Source organism: Aplysia californica, unplaced genomic scaffold (assembly GCF_000002075.1).
Source record: "Aplysia californica isolate F4 #8 unplaced genomic scaffold, AplCal3.0 scaffold00034, whole genome shotgun sequence".
In the NCBI taxonomy this organism is placed as follows: domain Eukaryota; kingdom Metazoa; phylum Mollusca; class Gastropoda; order Aplysiida; family Aplysiidae; genus Aplysia; species Aplysia californica.
The window spans coordinates 992,274-1,019,774 of NW_004797304.1; the positions used below are offsets into that span (position 1 = coordinate 992,274).

General features: G+C 40.1%; 1 protein-coding gene across 1 annotated transcript; it reads left to right on the top strand.

Annotated features, from left to right (window-relative positions):
- The first annotated feature begins 15 nt into the window (after positions 1-15).
- LOC101854474 (neurofilament heavy polypeptide) lies at positions 16-20,210 on the top strand. The gene is made up of 9 exons (XM_005091676.3): positions 16-351; positions 5,576-5,806; positions 6,423-6,684; positions 9,016-9,270; positions 10,883-12,351; positions 15,128-15,307; positions 16,793-16,942; positions 19,227-19,330; positions 19,776-20,210. Exons 2-9 carry the CDS (start codon positions 5,590-5,592, stop codon positions 19,851-19,853), a joined length of 2,715 nt encoding a protein of 904 aa, XP_005091733.1. The 5' UTR covers positions 16-351; positions 5,576-5,589; the 3' UTR covers positions 19,854-20,210.
- Positions 20,211-27,501: the final 7,291 nt, after the last annotated feature.

The following is a 27,501-nucleotide window of genomic DNA, read 5'->3' on the forward strand; positions in this document are numbered from 1 at the left end:
AAGCCACCATTACTCAAGCCTCTGTTGAAATTAATCTAACAAAGAAAGAAACGACGTTTGTTCAAATCTTTAGATGAAAGTTCATTCAGTACCTTTTATTAAAATTAACATAATTCAAGAAGTGATTATTCTTCCGACATTACTCGATGTCGGGACTAACTGGACGCATTTCTTTATCAACCCTTTCAACAGTGCGCCAAGTAGCCGCTGAACATGGCGTTGTTTTGAGGAACTTGTAATCTAGGCAAGGCTAGATTCTATCAAGAAGAGCTCTCTCCGTTCACGTCAGAGCTGTCTTTGTTCCAGAAGTTTACACACTGAGCACCTCTATGACCTGTTAAGGACTCAAAAGTGAGAACAAATTTATTTGCTAAATCTATCATATTGTATCTGTTCATCATAGATGTCCAACTTGATCATGATTGAGCAAGCTGTAAGAATTTTATAAAGCGCCGGAAAGTGAACCTTCGCTTGCACAGAAGTGGCACTGCTATTGGCAATAGCCAGTCGACTGAATCATTTGATTCAGAGTTGGTTGAGAGAAGTGGTGTGTATGGAGAAGCAACAACCAAGACGATCTTAATCTATGACATTATTATCATGATGAGCTTGAAATTGAAGGCAGTGGCAATGGGGCCACCTCTAATGCTCTATTCTCACCCTGGGTGAGAATAGCGCAGGCAAGTTTTTTGGCTATTCTCACCCGGTGTGCGTTCACCGTTATAGCCTAGGCCTTTAGGGCAACCAGTGTAGCGTTCACCCTGAACCACAGAATTCTACACTGTGATAACAGAATTGTAGAATTCTGTGTCGTGAACAAACGTTCCATTTCTACTGTGTTAGTAGAAAAGCGTGCAATTTTGTCTGTGGAGAGAAAGAGAGAGACGAGTAGCGCAAGAACTTCCGGGCAAAACAAAATGGCGACCCGCGTAGTTCGGCTCGATTCGAAAAGTTAAATAGCAGCAGTATCTTTGAAGACAACCAAATTAATTTACGTGTTTTAACATCATTTTTTAACTCTAGAGATATTCCTGCGGGGTTAACCGGAAGAGGGCTCCTATCGATCGATGACCCACTTACGTCGCCCTCGAGCTTGTGCCGCGGGCACCGTGGTCAGACACCAGTCACGCGAGCGTGCCGCGGCAGGTTAGGGAAACACCTCATCTTTTATATTACGCAGTGGCTATTATTATATTATAGCAAACTGATACGATCAAGGAATAAAAGTTACGTTCACACGAATAATCCCATATCTCCTCGTCGGTTGATCAGAGACGCTGAGATTGGAAGTTACACCAAATCGAATAACTTTTCCAGAGTTTTCCTGATTTCACACTTAAATTGTTATGAATGAACTTGCGAACAGCTGCTTATCAGCTATCGTTCGAAAGAGGAAAAAAATGGGATAATTTCAGAATTTTTTTTATTCAGTTGCTCTCGAATTTCTCCCTCTGGTAGGACAATGGTTCAAAAACCACCAAATATGATTATTTACATCAGGAAACGTTTGGTGTAAGAATTAGATCGTTTGAAAAGTGAGGAAAGGTGTTTGCATTGAAAGATCATGAAAGTCCTATTTCCTGAATATAGTCCTTTCGAGTCCCTCAAGTAAGTGTCTAACTGGGTCAAAATGCTCATATTTCATTGGATGAACGTATCACCCGACGCTCTGTTATCTCTACCAACGCCTCGCGTTCCAAAACAATGCAGTAAGTTCCAGATGGACTCACAGGCACTTAAGCAGACTGACGCACACACATTTTAGCACACAGATGCAGACCCCGCAATAAACGAAATGCGTTGCCCGCATGGGACGACGACTGATCAGGGACCAGCTGTGGAGTGCCGCGCGGGATTGCGCTTCGGGCAAACATTTATCAGGGACCAGAATCTTAAGGGTTAACTTTGCTTTGGTCAATTTGATCGTCCACACCGAGGCTACCAAAATAAATCAGGCAAAGCAGGCCACGGCCCGCGCGATTCGAGAGGGCTGGTTAGATCAACTACTGACCAGGCGAGACGGACGCAGGTAGAAGCAGCGCAGTGCATGCATGACTCTCTCTCTCTCTCTCTTTCTCTCTCTCTCTCTCTCTCTCTCTCTCTCTCTCTCTCTCTCTCTCTCTCTCCCCCGGAAAAGTGGAACCAAAACTACTCAATATTCGTTTTTGTGGTGTTTTTTTAAGTGTGTTTGTGTGGGTGTGTTTGTTTTTCTCTCATAAACCCAAAGACTTAAATGGAGCTTGTTGAAGTGACGGATTTAAATTAGTTAAAGGCAATCACTTTGATGAGTTACTAATTAAAGTAGCCCAAGCACCCTAATAAGATTCAAACGAAAACAGAAAGGTTTCGTTTTCTCATCCTTACACCTTCAGGCCAGTGTCGGCCACATACACCCATGTCATGTATTTTGTGACATTATTTACAGTTTTCTCCTTGTTGGGAATAGCTTTGATCCAATCACAACGTTGTTTTCGCTCACTGTCAAAATTAGTGTCACAATCACCAACAGAATACTTTCGTGGCATCTTGATAAATGTTTAAACTACCAAAGAAGAAAAAAAACACAAATAGAAAAATACCATAGAATCGATATAAATTAGGATGATTTTGGCTCTCAACTCTAAGGCAAGGGAACTTGGTTTTCTTCCTCTGTCTTGAGTTTGAGTGAACTTGCAGTAGTTTTACTGACTATATCTAGATCTAGATCTAGTTTTAAACACTTGTACAAGTAAGTCGCAGTCACACAGGCACAGATCTAAAGTAGATCTCAATGCTGCACTTGCTTTTTACTTTACTTTTACTTTTATTGACATCTCTAGAATCTAGATCTAATCTAGATCTAGATCTAGCCTACAATCCTTTAAAATGGGTACAAATCACCTCTTGATTTAAAATTATAATGCCAACAACTGTAGCCTGTAGCCCCCACCCAAAATAAAATAGAAACATTGGATATCTAATCTACTAAATGGGAAATTGTACAGTACAGTAAGGGTAACTTTCTCATTCTGTCAACACCACTCGCGAGTTAAGTTGAGAAGAAAAACTTTAAGCTAGGATCACCAACCTCTCCTACTCCTACTTCCCAGAGTCTCTAGTATTAGGCCTAGATCTAGGGGAAACAGAATCTATGAAGTTAACACAATACGTACCAGAACACGATAATTAACTATCACCGCATTCAAATAGGACACACACGGCTAAAGAAACACACTTTGGCACACACAACACAACATGGCATGGCACGCCATTATTCATCGTTTAAGGTGGCATTGTCTGTTGATGGATCACATACTTCTCCTTGATTCGAATCAACACCAGCACTTAATAATATCCTGAAAACAGAATTTATGCCATAAAGCACAATAATAGTCAACTATCACATTCAAATCGGGAGCAAGGCTAATGAAACACACTCTGAATGAATACTTAGGAGCACGCACACAACACAACACGGCACGTCATTGTCTACGACACCTTGTTAGCCTTGTAGGTACACACGGTTCAAATTTGCCCCCGGCCTTCTCGATAAGCCCTCTCGACCCTTTGTTTACATTCGGCTGCTGTTCCTGCTTTAGTTCCGGTATCCTCGGTCCACACCGATAGACAGTAAAGTATCATTAGAGTGGCTTCCTTTGGGTATTTACTTCATGAACAGTACAGTGCGTCCATTCGTTGTTTAGTTATGTTAAGTGTGCCTGGTTGCGTTGTCGCCAGCAGTATGGAGCGTTCTACAGCCTGGCGACTTAAGTTGCACTTGCAGATGCTACTACAAGCGTTAAAAATATCGTCAAAGTTTTCTAAGATCATTTTTAACACGAAATATATAAAACACCGGCTCAAAAAAGGTACCAATAGAAATTATATAGTTTATTTTCTATTACAATAATGTGAAGTCATCGGCTTGGAATTATTTTGCCTCAATCCTTCCGCGAATCTCTGAAAGCGTGACCCCTTCTCCCACTTGGAGAGCACTCAGTATACCACAGTATAGAGCTGATTCACCCACCATGGGGGCTGGTGCGGTGCCGGCCGTCACAGAGCTCTGTGTTTTTGTTGAAATAACGACAGATCATTGTGTTTGAGGCAATAAAATTTGATTTGCAAAAATACAGTCGAACCTGCCTTTAAAATGGAAACCTGTGTAAAACGGAAACCTGTCTTTACGGAATCTCCCCGCTCCCCCCCCTTGATATATTCCTCTTTAATTACCTGTATAAAACGGAAACCTGTCTAACGTGGAAATGGAAAGAAAAATCCGCTCCCTTCCGAAGGTTTCACCTGTCTAAGACGGAAAATGCCTTGCCCGCTCAGCCCTGATTTTAAACAAAACTCGCAAGTTTGATTCCGCCGGCTCTAAACTTAACGCCATGGCCATACCGCTGGGCGAGAAAGGGGAGTAGGGGTGCAATGGGGGTAGAGTAGTAGTTACCCTTTGTTACCCCATCATGTGAGCACTGAGCGCTACAGATGGTCAGTGTAGTGTGGGTGTGATATCTCACGACTGCCCGTGAGAGTGCTCGAGTAGCCAGCCACTACGGAAACTTTCCTGGGTAGCCAGAAGCAAGAGGTGTGAAATAGATTGACCAATGCCTGCCGCCCTGATTGTACGGCCAGCCGAGAAAAGAGTTCCTCGAATCGTTGTTACGATGATGGCAGTGAGGGGTGGCATTGGTGGGTGGGACTAAGAGTGGAAGCAAAGGAGGTGTTCCAACGTTTCTGTTTTTAATAGGTCAAACAGTGGTCCTATGAAAGGCAAGCACTGGTGGTAATTGGATAAATAAGACTGACGCATGTCACTATCAGACAGGATAGCAGCTGAGAGGTGTGAAGTTTTGATAACTGCTTGCCGATCGGACAAGCGATCCTTGATCCCACCGGCTCAGCCTTTTGAACCCCCCCCCTAAATTCCCCTGTCTTAGACGGAATTTTTTTCCCGCTCCCTTGTGATTCCGTCTTACACAGGTTCGACTGTATCTCACGGTCTTGAAACAAAATTAGGCTCCTTATGTCATAGTGATTGTCAGGGATGCCAAATCTCAGTTTTTTCAGGCTTTTTCAGTTGTTGTTTTTTTTTCAAAAATTATTTGGCATCCCTGAAGAAGAAGGCCACTGACATAAGGTCCTTCTTCTCAAGACAGTATAATATTACTGGAATTGATTAAACAAAGTCCCCATACCCTTACAGAGGAAAGGGGAGAGATAAGAGAGATGTTTTTGTGTGCTCATTTTAAAACTTTACAAGGTTTGTTTTTTAGGTGAGATGTGATGCTCCACTCATTTTCAGGTTTTTTTTCAAAAATCGTTTGTCATCCCTCGATTGTACTCGGTTGTAAATGTATAGAGATGTTTGATGCATTTGGTACTCTTTTATTATCTCTGTCAAACATGGGGTTGCAGTCAGTCAGCGACTTTAGCAATATTTGATCATATTAAAAACAGCTACTTTGAAAATTTAGTTTCTGGTACCTCTTCAACAATTTTGTAATTGCAAAGCATTAAGTTGTATGGGAAAATTTGGGGGTGGCATGCTTTCTTTTGATTTTATAATATATATATCTCTTCTTTCTTTTAGGAAGGAGACTCACAATGGACAGCACCGAGTCCAAGTCAACTGTTGCTGTAGAGCTTGTACCAGACGCTGAACTGTCTGCTCCTTCTAATTTATCTGCTCTCAGTGATTTGAATGAGACGGAAACATTTGCTAATGATGACTCTCCTGGCTCAGATCAAGATCAGGCAGAAAATGACAAGACAAATGATGACAGCTTGGGACCAGGGGAAGAGGCTACATCTGACAGTGCTGGTAAGTTGAAGATTATTGGTTGAAAAAAGGCTGTTTTTGGGCCTCGTGTGCTCTTGAGACAACAGGCAAGTAAAATGGTTGTCCCATTGGAAATTAAGTTTTTCAGAAGATGAAAAAGTACATTCTTCCCTGTTTTCTTTTTCCATCTTTTTTTTCCTCTACATTTTTAGTCTTCTTTACTATAGATGTGTATTTTCCCATATCAGCATTGCCATGCATGATATCATCAGACTTTTTGTAAAGTAATAGAACTGTGATCTTTGGCTGTACAGTTTAGTGACTTTTAAGCTGGGTTTCCTTTTCTCATGTGACTCCTAGTAAGGTTTACGGTTTTGTTGATTTGAGAATTTATAAGACATGTTTGAAAAACATTTTATATGATTAAGATTTGTATCAAATTGCTTTATTGCTGTGCAGCAGAGAGAGCCAACATTGAAAACATAAAATACTATACACTGTGAAATGCTTGTGGCCTATATTAATGTTTAGAGAGCAAAATGTGATTATGATGTATAAAAATAGTGAGCTCATAGTTGTTCTGTCAGGCGTAAAATTTGAAAGTAGCTAAAAGCTGACATATTTAATTATATTTCTTTTGTTGAAAACATTTTATTAGATCGAAGCCAAACGTCTGAAGTGCCAGTAACAGAGGAAGATGCCGATGAACAGACAGCTGAAGAATCTGAAGCTGTGACTCAAGATGTTAGCGAGCAGGAAGAAGCAGCAGAGTCTAGCGCTGTGACGGAGGGTTGTGCTGATGTGTCCGCAGAGTCAGGGACTCTTCCTCAAGCTGTGGAACCACCAGAGGAGGAGGTCACCGGTGCGGAAGCCGGAAGCTCAGTTGCACCCAAGCGGCAGAGGAAAGCCACGGCTAAAGTGTAAGGATCTTTTGCAGCGCCATCCGCACAACTTGAAGTATTTAGTCTTGCGTATAAAAGTACAAATATTTTGCTTTATTCAGCTCAAATGCCTCTTGTACAGAGCCACCCTTCAGTTATGCTCGTGCAGTTAGCCATTATTGATAAAGCTGTAAAACCTGGCCATTAACTGGGTAAAATTTGCATTAAAAAAATTATGGTGGAACAGTGCAGACCTGCCACTCATCCCGATTTAGTCGGGATATCCCGATTTTTTGCCCCAAATCTTAAGCATCCTGATTTTCCCGATTTCGATGGCGTGTATCCCGATTTTTTGTCCCAGTCTGCTGTTGTGCCGGATTTTTCTAAAAACTTACTCTGCCTTCTCCTTTATCGCGGGAAGCACCCGTTGAACTTTTTGTCAGTAGGAACTCTGAGCACTATTTCCCGAAATATCGATGCCGCATTTAGTATTGACTCGCCCCAAGTTGTGTGTGATCTTTGCCCGCACTCCGATGATAGCCTGGTAACTGTTACAATTTGGGACATACAAATAATCGATAATATTCGTAGTTCCGCTGTTACTTTCAATACAAGCCTTGTCCGAGGTCTGGTAACTGCGCGTTCACGCCAAACACTCGGACGAGCGACAGTGTTTCTAACCCTTATGCAACTACATGTAAGTGCGCTGACAAGACTAACATACAGCCATTGTCGTTGCTTTAGTCTGAACACATTATGAGGGAAGAGATTTGTTGGTACAATTGGTTGGTCGGCCGCCATTGTTTTCCTAGAGTACTAGAAGTAGAACGACTGTCGCTCATCTGAGAGTTTTGTGTGAACGCGTATTTAAGTTAGTCAGACCCGTTAATAAAATAAATTGTTTCAGTCGCGCATTCGCGTCACGTGACATGACATCGCCGTGTGAGTTCTGCGTGTCGGGGACCGTCCGTCGTCCGTTGACAGGGTAAACGTAAGTTCATGTATTTCGGGACTTATTGGTGGGGGGGTTATAGACACTTGGACTAGGAGTACTTGACGTGATGCTTCAGGATTTACAAAAAATAATGATAACTCGCCCGCGCGCACACACACACACGCACGCGCGTGCATGCAAACAAACAAAGACACTCAGAGGGCATATAGGCCAAGTAATTTATGGACACCCCTGGAAAAATTTTAAGTCAGCTTTGGCAGTCACCTCAGTGATTTGCTGTTGATCCCGATTTTTTACTCCTAATCCCGATTTTTTCTCCCTGAGATCCTGATTTCGAGGTTTCATAGAGTGGCAGGTCTGAACAGTGTTTAAAAAGTGATGGATCCACCAGGGCAGTGCTACTGACTAAAGTGTCTTTAGGCCATTCCCAAAGGTGGGACATTAACATGTTCTTATCAACAGTAGAATTGTAAATGGGCTGATTTATCGATGTCATGCTCATAACTGTGCCTGAACTGCAACAGGGAACTGCTGCTTTTTCTTTCTTAATCCTTGCTATCGTCATTTTTCCTTTATTTCTTTTGTATGTTTGTCAGTCTTGTCACTCTCTATTTCCGGGGTGCCTTGATAATCGAAGCTGACTTTGTGCAGACTTTGTGCGTGGGTGGTTGGCGGGTGCTCTGGTGTGGTTTGCTCCTTCTTTCCTATGAAATATCTATCGTTCTTATCTCCCCTTTTTCTTTTTTATGTTTGTTACTCTCTTGTAACACCTCTAATCTTCTGACGCTCATATGACCTTATACAGTTGAGAGCGCCGTAAAACCTTTACTCATAAAAAAAAAGACTGTGCTTTTGAAGCTAGAGTGGTGAGCAGAGTAAGCCTGATTCCCTGTAAAGACTTGTCTGTTAACATCCACCCCTTGGCGCTTGTATGACCTTATGCAGTTGCGAGCACAGTAAAACCTTACTAAAACTAAACTAAAAAACTTTAAAATGGAATTTAGAGCCTTTTCTTTTTCTTTCTGTTTTTTATTTTCTTCAGATGTTTTTTCTTTACCATTGATAACTGATAAAGAGGTCCACCCTCAAGCCCTAGGACTGTTGGATTAACAACAACTGAAAAACAAACAATGTAGATCAGAATCTGGGATTCTTAAAGAAAACTTTGGTCACCCAAGAAGCTATTTGCCTTGCTTTCATAGACATGAATTTGATTCCATCTTAAGAAGACATTTTATCAGGTACTTTTGTCATTTAAGTAGGATACCTTGCACACTGTTTGAGTTGGCCTCTGCAGGTAGAATTGAAATAGCCCTGCCTCCTGTATGATCTAAACTGTGTCGTGGAGGCATAAAATGGTTTCTTTTAATAACCATACCTATTTAATAGATTGGATTTTTTTTTTGTATGTACAGGCTCGAGATGGAAGAAGTGAAGATGCACCCAGTAGTGACCCCTGGTCCTGCAAAAAGAGGCAGAAAGCCGAAAGGGAAAGCTGTACCAAAAACGCCTGAGCCAGCCAAACAAGCAGAACAGTCAGCGAGCCCTGTGGTGGACTCGCCGGCAACACCAAGAACGAAAACCAGAGAGCTGCCAAATGGATGGTCCATGAAAGCCGTACAGCGTCTGACTGGTGCATCTGCCGGCAAATATGACATCTATTATTTCAGGTCTGTTGTCAGTTTCGTTATATGAAGTGATGGTTTACAACAATTCTTAAAACCGGAATTATTATCAATGTCAATTCCATTTTAACAAAAATGTTCACCCTGGATTTATTTTTGGACTTTTTTCTCACCTGGCAGAATTCTGTTCAGACTTAAGAATCAGGTTTTTGACCTTTACATCCTGAGACCTATTTCTTTGGGAAAGATGCAGAAGTTATGACTGTGAGGGGAGGGTGTGTTTTAGAATGCTTTGTGTACTTTTTAATGTATCTTTTTATCTCTTTAATATGGAGATGCTTTCAACTGTCTCTTCATGGTGTTTTACTTTGCTGTGGTAATGCTGTTTCACTTCTTTTTATGCTTTCTTTTCTTTTCTGTTCCCGCCCCCTCACTGCCCCTGTCACCTTAAAAAAACAACTTTTGTCCTCTAGTGTAGTGGGCACCTATATTTGTGTTAGTTTCTTTCAAAGTTCTTTTTACTGCTTAAGCACAATTATGTACCGGGGTCCATGGTTCAGTTTTTATGAAAGCACAGTTTGGAGCATCAGTCGCATGGGTTTATGTAGGTAGCGTAAACATGGCCTCGCGGGCACTCATGGCCTTCCGACTGCGTGGTATTGGTGAAATCGGGGTAATTGCGATCGCTGTTTCTTTGCTCTTTCGCTATAAAACACCAAGTGCCGTACACCTTGTAAAAGTTCAGCTTTTCTTCGTTACAATGATGTAAGTTGTTTATATGTCCAATTATTAGGAGCTGGAGAATCGCCGACGAAAGTGAAGCCCCTCGCGGTCGGAATGTGTGGTCGGCCGGTTGAAAAATTGATACGCGTGCATTCAAATGCTTCGCGGAACGAGGGATGATTAAATACAGTCTTTTCATTGGCGAAGAACTGTAGAGCTTTAAACGGTCTTTCCCGTGGTATATATTTGGCCTTTGGCATTTAAATAGAAAGCTTTCAAAAATGCTGTCAAAATGTTGAAAGATCACTTTTTACATAAAATATGTAAAGCACCGGCTTAAAAAAGGTATTAATTAAAAGATCAGTTCATTTTCTATAAGAATAAAGTAATCAGCTTGGAATTATTTTTCATCAATCCTTCCGCGAGACTCGGAAAGCATGTGACCCCGCACGCGGGGTACACTACAGTATAGAGCAGACTCGCTCGCCGCGGGGGCCGGTGCGGCGCCGGCCGGGTCAATGCTCGGTGTTTTTGTCGAAATAACGACAGGTCATCGTGTTTGAGGTGATAAAATACTGATTTGTAATGATCTCACAGTCTTAAAAAAAATTAAGCTCCATTTATTTGTTATAGTGATTGTACTCTGTTAATGTGGAGATGTTTGGTGCACTTGGTATTCTTTTATTGTCTGTCAAACATGGGGTTGCAGCCAGTGACTGACTTTAACAAATTTAAACAACTATCTTTTTCTTAAAAATTGACTGAGTGGTTAAAGAATGGTACCAAAATGCTCAGTCGATATAGGCCTTTCAAATGGAACAGATCAATTTGGCATACAGCTACTTTGAAAATTTAGTGTCTGGTACCTAGTTTATGTTGATTTTCTATAGCAGTTATGAAATCATTTATTATAATTTTTTTTTTTATTGAACAGCCCAGAGAATGTCAAGTGCAGGTCCAGGACAGATGTTACAAACTACGCTGTGAAATACAAAGCTGACCTAGACATGGAGCTCTTTGAGTTCAGCATGTCAAAGCTACAGCAGAAAGGATTGGTTGACACAGATGATGTGGTGCTGGCGAGGAAAAAAAGCAGCTCTGTTCCACAAAAGGCTGAGAAGGCTCAGGCTCTGAAAGTGAAGCCAGAGAGTGGTGTGAAGAAAGCCAAAGGTCGGCTGAACAATAAATCCCTGTTCAAAAATGCTAAACTGTCTATAGCGGAGGGAGAGGGGCATGTTCAAGCAAAGTCAAAAGGCTTATTCTCTAAGAAAAAACCTGTTGAAGTGGAGGACAGCCCGCAGAAACTACAGAAACTTGTAATTAGAATGCCCTTTGGTAGTAGTAGCAAGGGAAAAATGACCAAGAAAGAGTCTAGTCAGATCTGCTCATACTTTGCTCCAGACGAAATGGCAGCTGAGGCTGAGATGGTGACGGAAGAAATTCCAATGGAGGACGAGCAGTTTACAAAGTTGGTGGGAAAGGCTACTAAAAGGAAAGGGACTTCTCCCATCAAGGGAGTGCCAGTCAAGGGTCAACCAGGGAAGAAAAAGAAAATGGGGCGCCCGAAAAAGAACGCTAATGACAGCACTGAAAATATTTCTCAAGACACTACGGCGAACACAAGTTTGCTGGGCTCGTCTTTAGATGCCTCTGCTATGGACACCACAGCTGACACCAGTGTTGTAGATCCATTCGCTTTCCCTGATGATGATGATGATGTTCCAGAACCGAGTTCTATGCTAATGTCAAGTATAAAAAGTTCTGCTCCTGTACAGAAGAAAAAAGTAGGCCGCAAACCTAAGAAGAGAGGGCGCAAGCCCAAACAAAGCCCGGCAGCCCAAGTTGAGGCTCCGTCAGAGAGTAATGATGCTGAGGAACCTGCTACTGATGAGGTCATTCCTGCTCCGGAGATTGTTGCTGATGAAGCAGCACCTATGGTTGTAGAAGAAGAGCAGCCGGCAGCCCCTGAGGAGACGCCGATGGTCAGTCCCCCACCTGTTGTAGCTGTTGACACACCAGTTGTCAAGAAAAAGAGAGGCCGTCCGCCGAAACGAAAACCGGAAACAACCCCTGTTCCCACTGAGCAGGAAACCCCTGAATCCACGTTGCAGCAGACTGCTGATTCTTCACAACTGGAAACTCCTCCTGCGGAGAACGAGTCTGCAGAGGTGACACCAAAGAAGAGCGGTGTGGAGGAACTGTCCTGGGAGGACTACCAGAAGCAGTTGGGAGGTGAGAAGGAAGAACAGAAACCTGACACATCTCCACATTTAGACGACGAGTACGATGACCGGAAAAGTCTGCCAGATGAAGATACAGAGAATTCCATCTCAGACTTCCTGGCCCTTCAGAGCTATATCAAAGCCCCCAAATTTTTGACGGCTGATTACATGCTCAGTGATGGTAAGGAAGTTCAAATTAAAACAAATTATGTCTCCCTGATTTATAGAGAAAGTTTAAAAACTTTGTTCTGGTCTTTTGTAAACTCTAAGCTTTAATGAGCTCACTTTTAGGCTTCAAGTGAAATTTCTCTTGGAGTGGAGTACTTTTTAAATGGCTACAGTCAAACCTGTGTAAAACGGCCACCCATTGTCATGGAGTTAAGTGGCCGTATAACACAGGTGGCTGTCTTATTCAGGACTGATCAAAATGAAGAAAGCAAACCATTCCCTTTTGAGGTCCAAACCGGGATTGATCTCAGGCTTTGGACTGCCGTAAGGCAAATTAAAAAAGGTTTTTGTTTTCTTTTGAAAAAGGAGGATTTGTTGCTGATTTTGCGCAAGGGCAAAATAGACGAATGTAAGACAATGAAAACTGAGTGCCATAGTTAAACAAACACTGAGTCGCCACCGCTCATACAAGCGATGCTTTTGTCGCAAGTTAACGTTAACATCCATTGTTACTTTGTTACAGTTTAGGTAAACAAAACAGTGACCAGTCACCTCACATACCATTTGTTTATGAATTGTGGGCGCGGCTTATAGATTATAACGAATCACATGCTACCTTAAACAGCAGTTGAAAATTTATTGTTACCCGTTGGTCAACTTGGGTAAACATTCATTGGAGAGACTAACAATAACGACAGGTTATGGATTATGACGGCCCATCCACAGCGCCACGGGCAGTTTAAAAATTTATGACAAAGCATCTGGCGATGTGTGACCACGCCTGGCCATCTGTGGCAGCATGGGTCTCAATATTCCGCTATTTAGCGGATTTCCGCTACTGCCATTTCCTCCTCTAAACTCTGCTACCGCGACAGCGGGTCAGTCAGAAAGAGAGTTGCTGGAAGCAGAGTGACTGCCAGGCCTCGGGAATTACCCGGGAATTCGAAAAAAATCGCAGAGACGCGGGAAAATACATGGAAGATCTCGAATACTATTTGAAAACCAAATCCGATAACGTCTTTAATTTCATTTTTGCCGGTCGCGATTGTGATGTTAATTCGGCTTTTCCCGGTCTGAGAGTACGTTTCATGCGAACAAGCGGCTATGGCGGCAAGTGGAATTGTTTATGACACCGAGGCTCGACCGGAAAATCAAGATCTCAGAAATTTGTCTGTAAAAGTCTGAATACGCAACATTTGTAACATGCAGGTTCTGCATTACAAACGTGGTGTCGCCATGAAAATAATGTTCGTCACTGTGCTGTCGCTTGTGGGGGCAACAAAAAAGAAAGAAAAAAAAGTTATACAAGCGTCTTGTCGGGCTCGTCATTGTGACCAGTCAATGAACCTGTGCGCGTTCTGAGCGCTGCGAAGTACAGGACTCCGGAGTGGGGGGAGATTATTGATTTTTAAAAAAAAGATACACTCGGGGATGGGGGGAGGGCTGGACACAACACCAGAGGACAAAAAAAGAAAAGAAATTGGAAGCAAATTTTAATGTTTAGAATTTTGATTACTACTACAGCTCTCTGCAAAGTAAAGTGTGCGTTAGTGCATGCCTTGTGTATAATCGGGATCCGTCATAACTACTTGTAAGCGTGTTAATGAACTTACGGCAGGGGCCTAAGTGTTGGCATTTCATTGGATGGGTGACAGTAAATTATGTCTCTATATTTTAGCTTTTTGTTCAAGATTCGCAGATTTTCAGTGTCACTGCATCTTGCCCTCCCACAGTTCTTACACCTCTCACACTGAATAGGTTTACTTGAGCTATTCAAGTTGTTACTCTACTTTGAATTTGAGCATCAATTTTGTCTTTCACGTTTATTATATGAATCATTACATCCAGACTGGTTCATGACAGTCGATATTATGGGTCTAGGCCTTTTCCCAGGCTCAAAACAAGATTCATTTTTATATAGTTTATATATGCAGGCGAATATGATGAAGGTAAAATATAAATAAGTCGCACAAGACCACAGTGCGCCTCCACTTTCTGTACGTAATCAAGATTGTAAATATTTGGTAAGTGACTCTTACTCTTACTTGAAATTATCTTCCAAACCCTCAAATTGGTATGAAATAACCTTGCTTTGATAAATTGATGGTTTTTATTTCAACATTCTAGGGTCCAACAGTACAATAATAGTGGGTGTCTCGCGAAAATGGGCTTCTGTCGCGATCACGCGGAAAGTTCCTCCTTTTTAAAAATTCTGAGTTGAGACCCATGGGCAGGTAAATTTGGCTGTAGGCTGATAAAATAAGGTGGCCGCGGCCACATTGGACAGGTGATCGTTTTACACAGGTAAGATACATATATTAAAAAAACACAAGGGGGGAAATGAAAAGTGGCCGTTTGTACAGGTGACCGTCATGGCAGATTTGACTGTTTAAACGTGCTATTGAAATGTAATGAGTTTATAATTGCCTAGTGATTTTGTTGGGGAAGAGCAAGATTATTAAAAAATAGCTGAAGAACGGAAGGATTTATGTACATAAACTGTGAGATCTCCATTATTCCCAAAAAATTTGTATTCTAGAAAAAAAACTTAACCCAAGTATCGTTCTGAAAATACACTAAATCAATTGTTTGTTTTATTCTAAGTAGCTTCATGTATGTTTCATGTGTTCTATTCCGTTATGGTTTGATTGCGAAAATTTTAGTCCCTTTGAGCCACTGTCAGTTGGGCACTATATTAATGCATTTTGGTATCATCAGTATTAATTTTTTGTTTGGCCATTTTGAGTCATAACAGAAGTTAATTTTTCTTCTTTCTAATTTGTTCGCAGCAATCAACATGAAAAGCAAGTATTTCAAGAAGTCCAACACAGACAATCTGGCTCCACTCAAACTGAGGCGAGATGATAAGTGGGTTCCTCCCCGCTCCCCATTCTGTCTCGTACAAGAATCTTTGTTCCACGACCCATGGAAGCTATTGATTGCAACTATTTTCCTCAACAAGACTACAGGTCAGTGGTCTTTTTTTTTGGTCCCATGTCCTGATTTCGGTGCCGATATTTGTAGGTTATGTAAAAATGTGTTGACATGGTGCAAGTTGTTCTGTTTCAAGAAAAACAAAACAAGAAAAACGCTACAAGAAAAAGTGGAGTTGTTTATGGGTGGTGATCGTGGTGATGATCGCTTATAGGTCAAACAAATATCCGCCAGCAATTCCCTTTGTGGGAAAGGTGTTTTAAATTCAGTACACCCATCTTTTTTCTGTTATGAAGTGTTCGAGACAGCCCTGTCTAGCCCTGTGGTGCTGTGTCAAAACAGCCCAGTTCCAATTTTTAAGAATTGTGTTGAAGGGGGTGTAAAATCATTTTCAATCATTGTGTGCTACTCTTTAGTAAGTTACTCCGTATAAAAGTTTACCTTTGATAGTGTTGCACCTGCTGGTTAGTATGTGAATGAAGAGTAGCTGATTTTTCTGATTCTTTGTTGAACAAGGTTGAACTCATTGATAATGGCCATGTAATGTATTTTGGTATAACAAGACTTAAAGACTTGCACGTAAATGTACATTTTTTAAAAATTACTCAAAAACAGCCAGCTGCTCTGTTTGCATAGGAATGACAAGAATGTTTCCAAACCCAGCTCTACTTCGTGAAAAAAAACCTTGATTTGGTTATTTTGAAGATTTATATTTTAACAAGCTGGGCCTCCTTTCGATGAAAGGAATGATCGGTGCATTAACATCAACTGAAAGTCATTGGCCTACTATATTTACACTCTTTTGGAATGGAGCAATAAATCTTGAGAGAAAAGTGACCCATGTGTTTCCAAGTTGCCAAATATATAATAGACAAAGGAGTCCAGAAAAAGCAATGATGGGCATCAAACGAAAGGATCACAGTCGAATTTAGAACGAAGTAAAAAAAACAACATGAGGCTAGATCTATACGGGTTGCACACTTAAAATAGTGCTCAGTATTGCGCAACAATGCGCGATGGTATCGAACGGAAGTACGGCTTGAAATAAACAAACCTGGCGGATTTTCTAAAATTAGAGACAGAAGCGTCAGCCTACAAAAGCGATCGGCGGAATAAAGAAATTTAGCTATTTGCACAAAACTGTCTCAAAACTGAAAAAACGAAAGGCGTCATGATCTGGAGAATATTTTAAAGAATCTTTTGGTGAAAACCACATGTCGAGTGATGAAGCCATTAAAAAGCCTTTTGAATAGCAAAATTCGGCCACCACAAATAGATAATAGAAAGTTGAGGCTGAAAGATGGCGGGTGGTTGGAGGGTGCCACTGGTAGGTCCTTTTTCTTTTCTTTCCTTCTGTTGTTTCTGTCTATTCTGTCTTGCTTCTTCACTGCACTATAAAGACCATTATGATTTTTCTTGGCGAGTCCAGGCACTGGTGGGGACACTGTTTGGTAAATGAGGAAAGAGCAGTGCATTTAGTATTTATTGATAAGTTATTGTTCCTTGTGTTCCTTTGTCAGGTCGCCAAGCAATACCCACCCTGTGGAAGTTCCTCAACCGCTGGCCGACCCCGGAATGTGTTCACAGTGACGACCTTGAGGAGATGGCTTGCCTCTTGTTTCCCATTGGTCTCAACTATACTCGATCCAAGACCATCATCAGATTCTCAGGTCAGTGCTGAGTTTTAAAAAATAATTTTCCAATGCTTTTTTGTACCATTGACAATATAACTGATCAAGAGGTTCACCCTCAACCACTGGGCATTGGGCAGAAATGCTGAGTTTAATGCATTGTATTGGAAACTGAGGATTAGGGAAAATCAAATATTTGTGGTGTGGTACTCTGTTCACTAAAATACAGTACTAAAGTACTGTGCATCTTTCAAAACTTTTTTCCTCTATCAACATTGACTGATACAAAACGAGTGAAGAGAACAATGAAAGGGTGGTTATTTCATATGGAGGGGGAGGGGGGGGGGTTGTTCTCCAATTTTGTAATGATATCAGTATTTTTTGCCTTTTCTATTTTTGCTTATTCGTATGTAGAGTTGGTCTGGAAAGGGTGTGTAGGGTATGCTGGACTGCAAGGCAAAAGAAAGACACCTTGGTTAAATAAGGCTGTCTTTGATTTTCTGCCTGTTGGAACGAACATCATGACATTATGTGAAATGCTGGCCCCGCGGAAAATTGCATTTTTGAAATAGAAAAATTGCAAAAAATTGCAAGGTAAACCGCCTAAAAATTGCAAAAAATTGTAACCTTCCCATCCCAGGCGCATTAATACGGGCTAAACATTTTTAGTTAAAAAACTTGACAATTTTGAGTACCGGTAGCATAAAAGCAGCACAGCCTTTTAAAAAATCATGACAAACAATACAAATTCATCAAATGTTATTAACATTTACTAGTAACAACACACGAGTACATTAACAATAAAGTTATCAACCAAATATAATATGATAACACGTGACACAAAATAACGGAACCCTCGGTTTTCGTAATAACTTTTTAATGAAGGCATAAAATTTGACCAAATTTAGTACATACAGGGTACTTGGTTCATGCAAAAAATCTAGAAGTGTAAGAGGTTTAGTCTATAAAAAACAAACAAATTGACGACAGATTTTCGAAACAACCTCTAAATACATAATAAGCTTATGCTCCAATCAAATCAGATCCTGTTCTATTTTTCTCTTGAAACCTTCGATACAATGGTAATCTGTATTTAGATCTATTTCAGATTTTTTCTGTTTTAAAACCGGGATGGTATTGTTTTAACACTACGTCTAAGTCAAATCGTAAAATACAGCAAATTTTTTCCCCCCATTTATAATTTATAAACAATAGTAATACATGTACTAATGTACATCTAGATCATTTCTATAGCACCCACTTCCATGTGAACGCTGCTTAAGGCGTTTTACATAATGGGATGTTTACGTACACGGTACGCGGACACCTAGCCTCAGTGTCTACGTACACGGTAAATGGCAACCGGGAACGTAGTCTCAGTGTCACGTACACGGTAACCGGGCAGTTAAGAATTCCAAGTTCATTTTTTGTCTTCCGGTGTTGCCTTCAACTCCAGCCCTCCCCCGACTGTACATAAAAAATAAAATCAATAATTCCCCCATTCCGGAGCCGTATACTTCGTAGCGCACAGACTTTGAATGAACTTTGGTGACCCCAACCGGTACTCACAATGTAATGCGAAAGCACAGGTTCACTGACTGGTAACGATGGCGAGCCCGACAAGACGCGTGTATAACTTTCTTTTTTTATTTCAACAAGTGACAGCACAGGACAAATATTAGTTAATTTTCATTCCGGTGGGTTACCGTGTATGTAGACACATTCATCATGTACGAACAATATTCACGCGCGCGCACACACACTCACGTACACCTCACACACGCACACACCTACTTTCTTATCACACGCGCACGCTTACACACATTAGATAAAGGCCTAGCCCAGAGAAGGCCACCTTCTCGGCCTAGCCTATGTCTCAGTTCGTGTTGTACATGATGCATTCCGGCCTGAATTTCCGGTTATAGCTTTTAGAGTACGCTCAGTAGGCTTGAGCTGGGCCGATACCATGATTTACGAAGGCCTCGGCTCTGTACTCGCACCATTTCGTATTAAAAATTCTGTTAAAATTAAAGCCTTGATATATTTTTGCCTAAAATTGCAAGAAATTGCGAGAATTGCAAAAAATTGCGGGTTTATTGCGGAACTTGACGAAAAACGCGCAAGACCGCAATTTCCTGGAGGGTCAGGAAATGGTACCGATTAACGTCATGTCATGTTCTATACTGGAATGGTGTCATTTGTTTATCTGTATTGAAGTGTTTGTACCCAGCTTAAGAAAGCAAAAGTCTATAAGAATGAGATCCTGTAAATTGAAGTAGTTTGTCCTTGTTTCAAGTTGATTTTTTTCTCTTGTTTTTTCCAGAGGAGTTCCTTACAAAAAGATGGACATATCCCATTGAACTCCATGGCATTGGGAAATATGGCAATGATTCATATCGGATCTTCTGCGTCAATGAATGGAAGCAGGTGAGGCCAATTTTTTCAAATCTAAAATGTCAGACATTTGTTCATCTTTTGCAATTATTGTTTCTTTTACTGTTGGAGTATTTTTTACTTCCCCTCTATCTTTCTAGTTCCATGTTCTACAGCTGTGCGCAAGAAAATTTTAAAGAATCTACTGAGACTAGAGACCATTTTATATACAGCAGCTGTGTTTTATCGTCGATTACATTTCTTTCTCAATCATGGACAATGTTCAAGGGGTATTGCAGTATTTCACTGGTTCATAATCTAATGTTTGCTGTTCCCTTTTGAAAAATTAAGTATACTTCTTTCCTGGTGTAGAGGAAATTCGCTGAACGGTTTTTGATACTTGATAAAGTTGTGGTTTTTAACATTGTTCCTTTTTGCATGATCTATGTCGAAATGGAGGGAAATCTCAAACATATTGTCCAAACTTTTACCTCTGCAGGTGGAGCCGACAGACCACAAGCTCAATGACTACCACCAGTGGCTCTCAGCCAACCAGAAGCAGCTGGGATTAAGCTGAACTTGAGGTCTGCGAATTCTGAGAGAGCCTTGCGGCTGGTTGTAGGAGCTGAAGATGTTCCAAGTACCGAAGCTTGAAATGAGACAGATTTATTTGGCTGTTTTGTCCAATGACATGGGTCAACAAGTGTAGACAAAGAAGTAAAAGTAAAGTGTAGTCCCCCCCCTCCCCCCATTGTTTGAAATGTTTGAACTGCTTGACCTTGTCCACAACATTCATTCCATGATCACCATGAGGGTCAGGGCTATATCTCTTGGGAGCAGGAAACAGTGGGCTGTAATTCCCTACCCTAGAATTACAAAGTTCTATCTGCTCTCAGTACCTAGTTTTGAGAAATTTTATATAAAAAATTTTGACTTGCACAACATGTCAAGCTTTTTTTAATGCAGTTCTTTGAATAACTTGATAACGACTCTGAAAAATCTTACGATTTTGGTGGAGCAGATAGAACATTTGATTTCCAACCTCATTGTCTTAGTAACTCAAAACAGCTGAAAATTTCGGATAGACCTTGGTAATTCTTAGTAAAAAGATGGTAATTGTTGTAATGCGCGAAGACATGGGAGGAGGGGTATACTTTGCTTTTACCAATACAGAGATGTTACACTGAGCTGGCATCACCTTTTCCAAGGATGGATGGCTGTTCACTACTTCCCTGTTACACCTCTCTCTTTTCTAATGGAGGTATCCTGGATCTCATTAAGCGGTTTTGAAAGTGACAAAAGGAACGAGCTACATTAAACAGTCTCTGCTTTTACTGAATAGTATGATAGTATGATGCCCAGTGGTGGAGAACCAAAGAAAATGTTGGAGAGTCAACAATTGACAGTTAGTTGGTGGGAGGGGGGGGGGTGTAGAGTTCACTGAGACCTTGAGATCTAAATGCTCCTTTACTTTGCTTCTTGTACAAGTTTGCACATCTGTATAGCTTCAAGGATGAATTGCTATAGATTTAATAAGCAAGTTATTAGCTTTGTAATGATAGGGAATAATGTTGATTAGGTTCTGTCCAATCTCCTTTTGTTGTCCTCCCCATAAGGTTAAGACTGAGGGGCACTGAAGGGTTCAATATTTCTGAGACATTTCATTTACTTTATAGGTTATGTAAACTTTGTGTATGGGACTCAAATAAATTATTATGAGTTTTGAGATGATTCAGTTTATGGTATATAAAGTTTTTGTGACCTTTCCAATTGTGTTTATGCTGGCATAATGCTCTGAAAAATGTACTTCCTTTTACTATGTTTTCTAGTAGCACTAGCTGAAAATTAATTTTTTCAGTTTGGTGTAATAATCTGTTTTCATCCCTGGGAAAGGCAGGTTAATCAGTTTTGCCTGCGAGCAGGATCAGGCAGAGAGTGGGCGAAAAAGAGAACTCTCTAGTTTTGTTAAGTAATCTGAAGGTGAAGGTGCTTTTATTTTGTGGGATGTTTATGGTGTCATCACACTGCTTTCCCCACCCTGTTCTATGCATGTACTTTTAAGAAGAAAACTTAATTTTTTTATAGATTTGTACAGAAAGTTAATGTCCAAAATGTCTTTGGAATTTTTTTTCAATGTGTTTAGGATCAAGGTTATCATTCACAAACAAGAGGCGTAAAAAAAGAAAGGTTTTGTTATTTATTGTTTTTCTTGTTTGTTACAAAAAGGTACCATTGCAGTCATTAAACAAGCTTTTCTTTGATCATAGTGTTTAGTTGGTTATGCCGGAGGTCGTTTGAAAAAAGGTTCGAGTCTCAATCATTGTACTGATTTCTGTTATGGTATTAATTGTTTATTCACCCAGTGTTGTTTTTTTAACCGTTTTGTATGAAAAGGAAGGAGGTTGTATCTAAGCTTGGTTATATTTTTATTGATACATATTTCTTACCCACCTTCAACCACATTTGATTAAACTTTAGGTTATATGATTATTACTCATCTTACAAGACAGTTTATTCTGAGCGTATAAGGGAACCTGTGAGTCTGGATTGAGAGACACGAGAGTTGTTGATGATGTTGGGAGGAGGGGAATTTTTAAGAAAAGTGAAATTAAAAAATTATCTCTGCAGCAAAATGTGGTTTGTTTGCTATTTCTGTTTGCTTTTGTTCCCCAAGTAGTCTTTTTGGGATTTAAATACTTCCTTGTCGGTACAGTCCACGCCGGCTTTAAGCACAGTTATCGGAAGAAAGCTGAAGCGTGCTTAATGCCGAAGCGTGCTTGAGTGTGAAGTAGATATAATCCAGAGATTTTCATGTAGAAAATTTCCTGTGCTATTTCCCTTTGTAAGTAGGCCTATTGTGGTCCTACAAAAGTGTGCTGTTATTTACACCGCCCATGGTAGTTTTCATTTGTTTGTTTGTTTTGTTTTGTGGTCAAATTGGGAAATGAAAACTTAATTGAGACGGTCAGTCATGATACAGCACACAAGGCCTACACACTGCCTGTGCGTACCACTGCCCGCTGTGCACATTCATACCACCGCCTTCATCCCCCCAAAACACGGTCTTTGATCCCACCTCGCGCGTGAAACTGAATCAGGATTATTGGATAGCGAGAGGCGATAAGGTGAAATCGCCGCCTGCCTCCTTTTCTCATCTCCTCGACACTCTTTGTATTTTTTTTTGTCTGTGTGTAGCTTTGCCCTAGGCGAGATCCTATGTCCATGCGTGCGGCTGTGTGCATCTCTCTGCCTTCCTCTTTGCACATGTGTGTGTCCATCACTTGCGCTGTTTTTGTTTCTCTTAACACACTCACTACTGAGGTGTAGACTGTGTTCGAACTTCGATGGGTCATCATGAAAGTATTGACTGTCTTGTAAATGAAGCATGCCTGAAGCCGAAGTTACCGTGCTTAAAGGCGTGTAATTTATATAGCAAAAATTCGGTAAGAGCCGTTTAGCGTGCTTCAGTCCGAAACGTGCTTTATGCGGGCGTGCTTAAAGCCGTCGTGGACTGTATTGTTAAATCTGCTACTGTTACATTTGTAGTTTGACTAAAAAAAATACATTGATGGATAAAGGGAGATGTGTGGGTGGTTGGTGAGTGCTCTGGTGTGGTATGTTCCTTCTTTCCTATTGAACATCTATCATCCTTGTCTCTCCTTTTTCTTTTTTGTGTTTGTTACTCTTTTGTAACACCTCTAATCTTTGGCACGTATATGACCTTACTGTTTTGCAAATGCCATAAAACTTACTGGGGCTCTCGTACCCTAGAGGTAAAGGTGTTGGCCTCTCTTTCAAAGGTCTCGGGTTCAAATCCGGGTAGCGACTGAAAAATTTACTGCTCTAAAATTGTCTCCTTTCACCTACCTCCTTTCGTGATCTCTAGCATTGTTCTGTCGTCTCCTCTTTCTGCCCCCACCCCCTCACCTCCTTTGCCCCCTCCCCTGGGCTCCTGACTCTTTTTGCAGCCTTTCTACTGCTACTCCTTGGCTTCTTCTTACTGCTGTCTTTCATCCACACTCCTGATCTTCTAGTAAGAAAGATCTACACCTAGCCTTCTCGAACAAGGGCGAAAAATCTCGGAGGGCCCGTGTACAAGTTGCGCACGTTAAAGATCCCTTGGTGGTCTGAAATTGATAAGAGTAGGTTTTGGCCGCCACCCAGGCAAAATTCAAAATTTCCTACCAACTGAAAAAGTATAATGCGTCCCATGCGCTCATATGACCTTATGCAGTTGTGAGCGCCGTAAAACACTTACCTAAAAAACTCTTACTAAAAGTGAGATTTTTGTAATACGAAAAGATTGTAGCTATACATTACACCCCCGCTGACACAACTTAGATTATTTATGAGGTAGACTGCTTTGACTCTACTTGTCAGAGCCAGCATGGGCAGCATAGACCATTACATCCCAGCACATGTGCAGAGATGATCAATAAAAAAATAAATAACTTCCACACACGCGAATGGAACTCGTGTCTTCCTTGTGCAAGTCAAAGAGTCTTACTCTAACCACTGCACTAGACACTGGTTGCAACAGAATTGCAATAGAACAAAAAATATATATCGTCACACTCATAAGAGACATTTTTAGAAAACGAGAAAATGCGAAATGTTGGAATTTTGATACACTCAACTGATTTTATATGTGGATTATTCTTTTGTCAAAGTGAACTATACAGACTATATTACCAAGCTGGCTCTGCTCTTCATTTCAGAGCCAAAAACTCCAAACCTGCCAAAAAATGACTAAGGCAGTTACATTATGAGTGTGACGTTATAGAGAACTAAATAGAATTTTATCATCCACTAGTTCAGGCTCAGAAACAGGCGAACAGCAGACAAAAGGAAAGGGATTAGAATTTGAGCCCACTCAAATCAACTGCAAACCAATTCCCTGAACTTAAAAAAAGAAGCAAGACTTCAATGTTATCTGTCTCAACAGTTTTAATATGTCTTAATAGAAGGATGGTTAAAAAATAGTACAGATTAAAACAAGACTTGACCAGAAGTTCATTGCACAATAATGGCATAGCAATAATAGCATGAATCAGCAAATCAAAAGGGGCAAAACTAATAATTGCGTAGACACATATGATGTGCAGCAAGTCCGAATGAAGCTTTAGTAACCTTTTATTGAAACTTTCAAACAGCATTTAATAAGTCATGTAGAAAGTCTTCAATTTCACAAAACAAGAATCTTTTGACCAGAGTACAGGGTAGTGATTTCAGATGTGTCAGGATGATGATCATAAATCTGCCTCGAATGTCATATTTTGACTGGGATTTGACTATAACCTCATAAATGAGCTACGTACACCTCATTTTGACTGGCCGCAAACAATTATAATATAAAAGACCCATCATACAACTGAAAGGAATGAGGAACAAGTATTTTCATGTGAGCAAAAACTGGAAAATGGAACGGAACAATAACTCCTCCAGCATTCTGTGCTCCTAAAATGACAGCACAGGCAGAAGAGGCTGCTCAATCTCATACGTAGAACACATGATAAAAGCATTGCACTACGAATATTAACGACAACAAAAACAATAGTCATGGTGTAAATGTAAATATATATATGGTATATATGTATTATGTATTATACAAGAGGAATATCCTGAAAATAAATAACCTCCGGAGCCCTTTTAAAAACTTGAGACAGCATTAAGAGACTCTCCTATGTCTGAGTAAGTGTAGATAGAAAATTTAGACAATTTATTTGACATTTATTTGTCATTTGATTGGAAAACCTATTCGGTCAAATCATCTTTAACAGTTTCAATTTAATTTACGTACAGTGACTTTTTTCTATTCTAGTTTGGAATCGATTTCTTAATAGTCTACAAATATAATATACATCATGTACAAACATTGAACCATAAGAACAGAAACTTATAAAGTTGTTTTTTTCCCAATAAGCAACAAAACATGATTTTATTTGACACTAGTTTTTCTATTTAATTGGCAGAAAAGGGATGTTCCTTCTCTGGATTTCCCACAAGAAGTCGTTGCCAAACCTATATCACTATATCTATTAGAATAAATTTATATGAGATCCCTGCATATCACTGAGTAGTATGAGAAGTGGCAACAATGTAATTTCATCAAAGTCGAGAAGTATAACAGCTGGTTGCGACTTAATTCAGCACTGAGAACCAATTCAAAACAACTGATTTTGACTATAACCTCATAGATGACATCAAAGGAAGCAATTTTGTACATGTATAAAACACAATGTGCACACTTCCCTTCACGTGAGAGATTTGGCTGTACATCACAAATTTTCCAACTATGGCCCTTCCTTGAAACAAATTTTTTTCTATTAGCTCAGCAATTCTTTTCCTTCCATAATTTGAAAAGGTCAGCCCTACCACAACAACATCTACGAGGCCACCTCACCTTGGCATGGTATAATCTATTTCTTGTACTTACAGCCAACTTTACAAGCTATATATTAAGAGTCTGACTTTGAACATGCAACACCATTAACATGCATGCACACATCACAGTACAACAAAACTAACACAACAACCACCACATCATTACAAACATTTATCGAGACCACACAACAAAGAATGTACAGCTCCTCACGACTAATTGACTATGAGGTTTCTATCTAACCTTCAATATTATATTATAATCTCTGAGTAATTTAAGGTTTAGACCTAAGTCTGCGTTGTGTAAGTCATAAATAAAAGTCAATGACACAAGCAGATTTGTTCCTGTCTCATAATAACTGCATTGCATAAAATGGATTGGGCTACACTTTCAGCAGACAGAGGTGGACCAATACATAGGCATCGCAAAGGACATATGAGGCAAGGTAAGTTCTCAAATACTTAGATTTTACATTGTCCAAGAAGGTCCGAACTCAGACATTTCCATTAAAAAGCTGAGAATCCCGACCGCCACAAATTGTCTCAACAACCTACTATTCACAGCTACATAATGAATGTTTAATCACGCACTTGTAAATCACATTACATGTATTTTTAAAATCCATACGAGGCTAGCTTTCATTCACATTCTCACATGTCTTGCATTCAAATCCAACATGTATCGTAATTGGCCCAAGAAAAAGGAGTAACTCCAAATTTTTCAGTCACCCTGTAAAGCAGAGACACGGTTAGACATTTTTTTAAAAACGGCAACGGTATGTTATTTGCATTAATTCATTGGCACAACAGACAATGTCGCACATTCTAATCCAAAGCAATATAAACAATCTCATCATTACAATGAGACTGCTATCTCCATACATGTGATATATAAATGGAGGTCTTGATGTGTCTATGACGATAATACTTGCACTTCATTCACTGGCACCGCAGATAATTTTATAATCTTACAACTATACTTGAAGAACGAACCTTCTACCTTCAATCTTTGGCTGAACAAATCCTTGAAATTTAATAATACAGACCAGTGTGGACAAAAGCCCCATGTGCATATTAATAAATGTTTACTGTCACAAAGAAAATGCTAAACCTGTTCGACACTGCTTAACACTATTAACAGAAGGAAAATAAAAACTTGGAGGTTTTCATTTTTCTTGCAATATTATCAAAGTGCATTGATTTACTTAGAACTTATCGCATGGATTTTGAGCTCGATTGCACTACATCAGTCCGAGATAAAAAGAAAGTTCCATTGTTGTGTATACTACTATATTACTATTACTACCTCTAAAGACATCAGTCTTAGGTCGACATGGAATGTCATCAAGTAAAGCATATAGAACAAAAACAAAACATGGATTCTTCAAGCAATGCCCAAATCCAGAAACAAAGTTTGTTCTTTCACTACTTGATGGAATGTCCACATCATAGTTATGACAAATAATAGGAATGAATTGAAAAATTTGAAACACAAGTCTTGAGGAAAAATTTTAGTCAGCGAATTATAAACGCATAGTAACCAGTTGTTTAGTCCTAGGGGAAAAAAACACATTGGCATTGACACAATAATAATGGTCATTCACTGCAGGAGAAAAAGCAAGATTGACAGATAAAATGGGGAAATTGTAAAGAAGTAGAATGTACAAGTAGTGAGTGCCCTCCAACAACCCACGAGGTTCAGTTGTGTCAGAGGCATCAAACAGGTGAACTACTTTAATTTGGGAGTGAGACACCAGGTGAGGAACAAGAACATCATCTACAAATTTACAACCCACCTAAATCATACTTTTTCAGTCAGAATGGTTCAGTTTTTCCTGTTATTA

What these genes read in the sequence shown, in the direction of transcription:
- LOC101854474 (XM_005091676.3), top strand. Translation starts at nt 5,590, where the DNA reads ATGGACAGCACCGAGTCCAAGTCAACTGTTGCTGTAGAGCTTGTACCA. An exon ending in TATGACATCTATTATTTCAG is followed by an intron (nt 9,271 to 10,882) that starts GTCTGTTGTCAG and finishes TTTATTGAACAG; the next exon opens with CCCAGAGAATGTCAAGTGCA. An exon ending in TGATTACATGCTCAGTGATG is followed by an intron (nt 12,352 to 15,127) that starts GTAAGGAAGTTC and finishes ATTTGTTCGCAG; the next exon opens with CAATCAACATGAAAAGCAAG.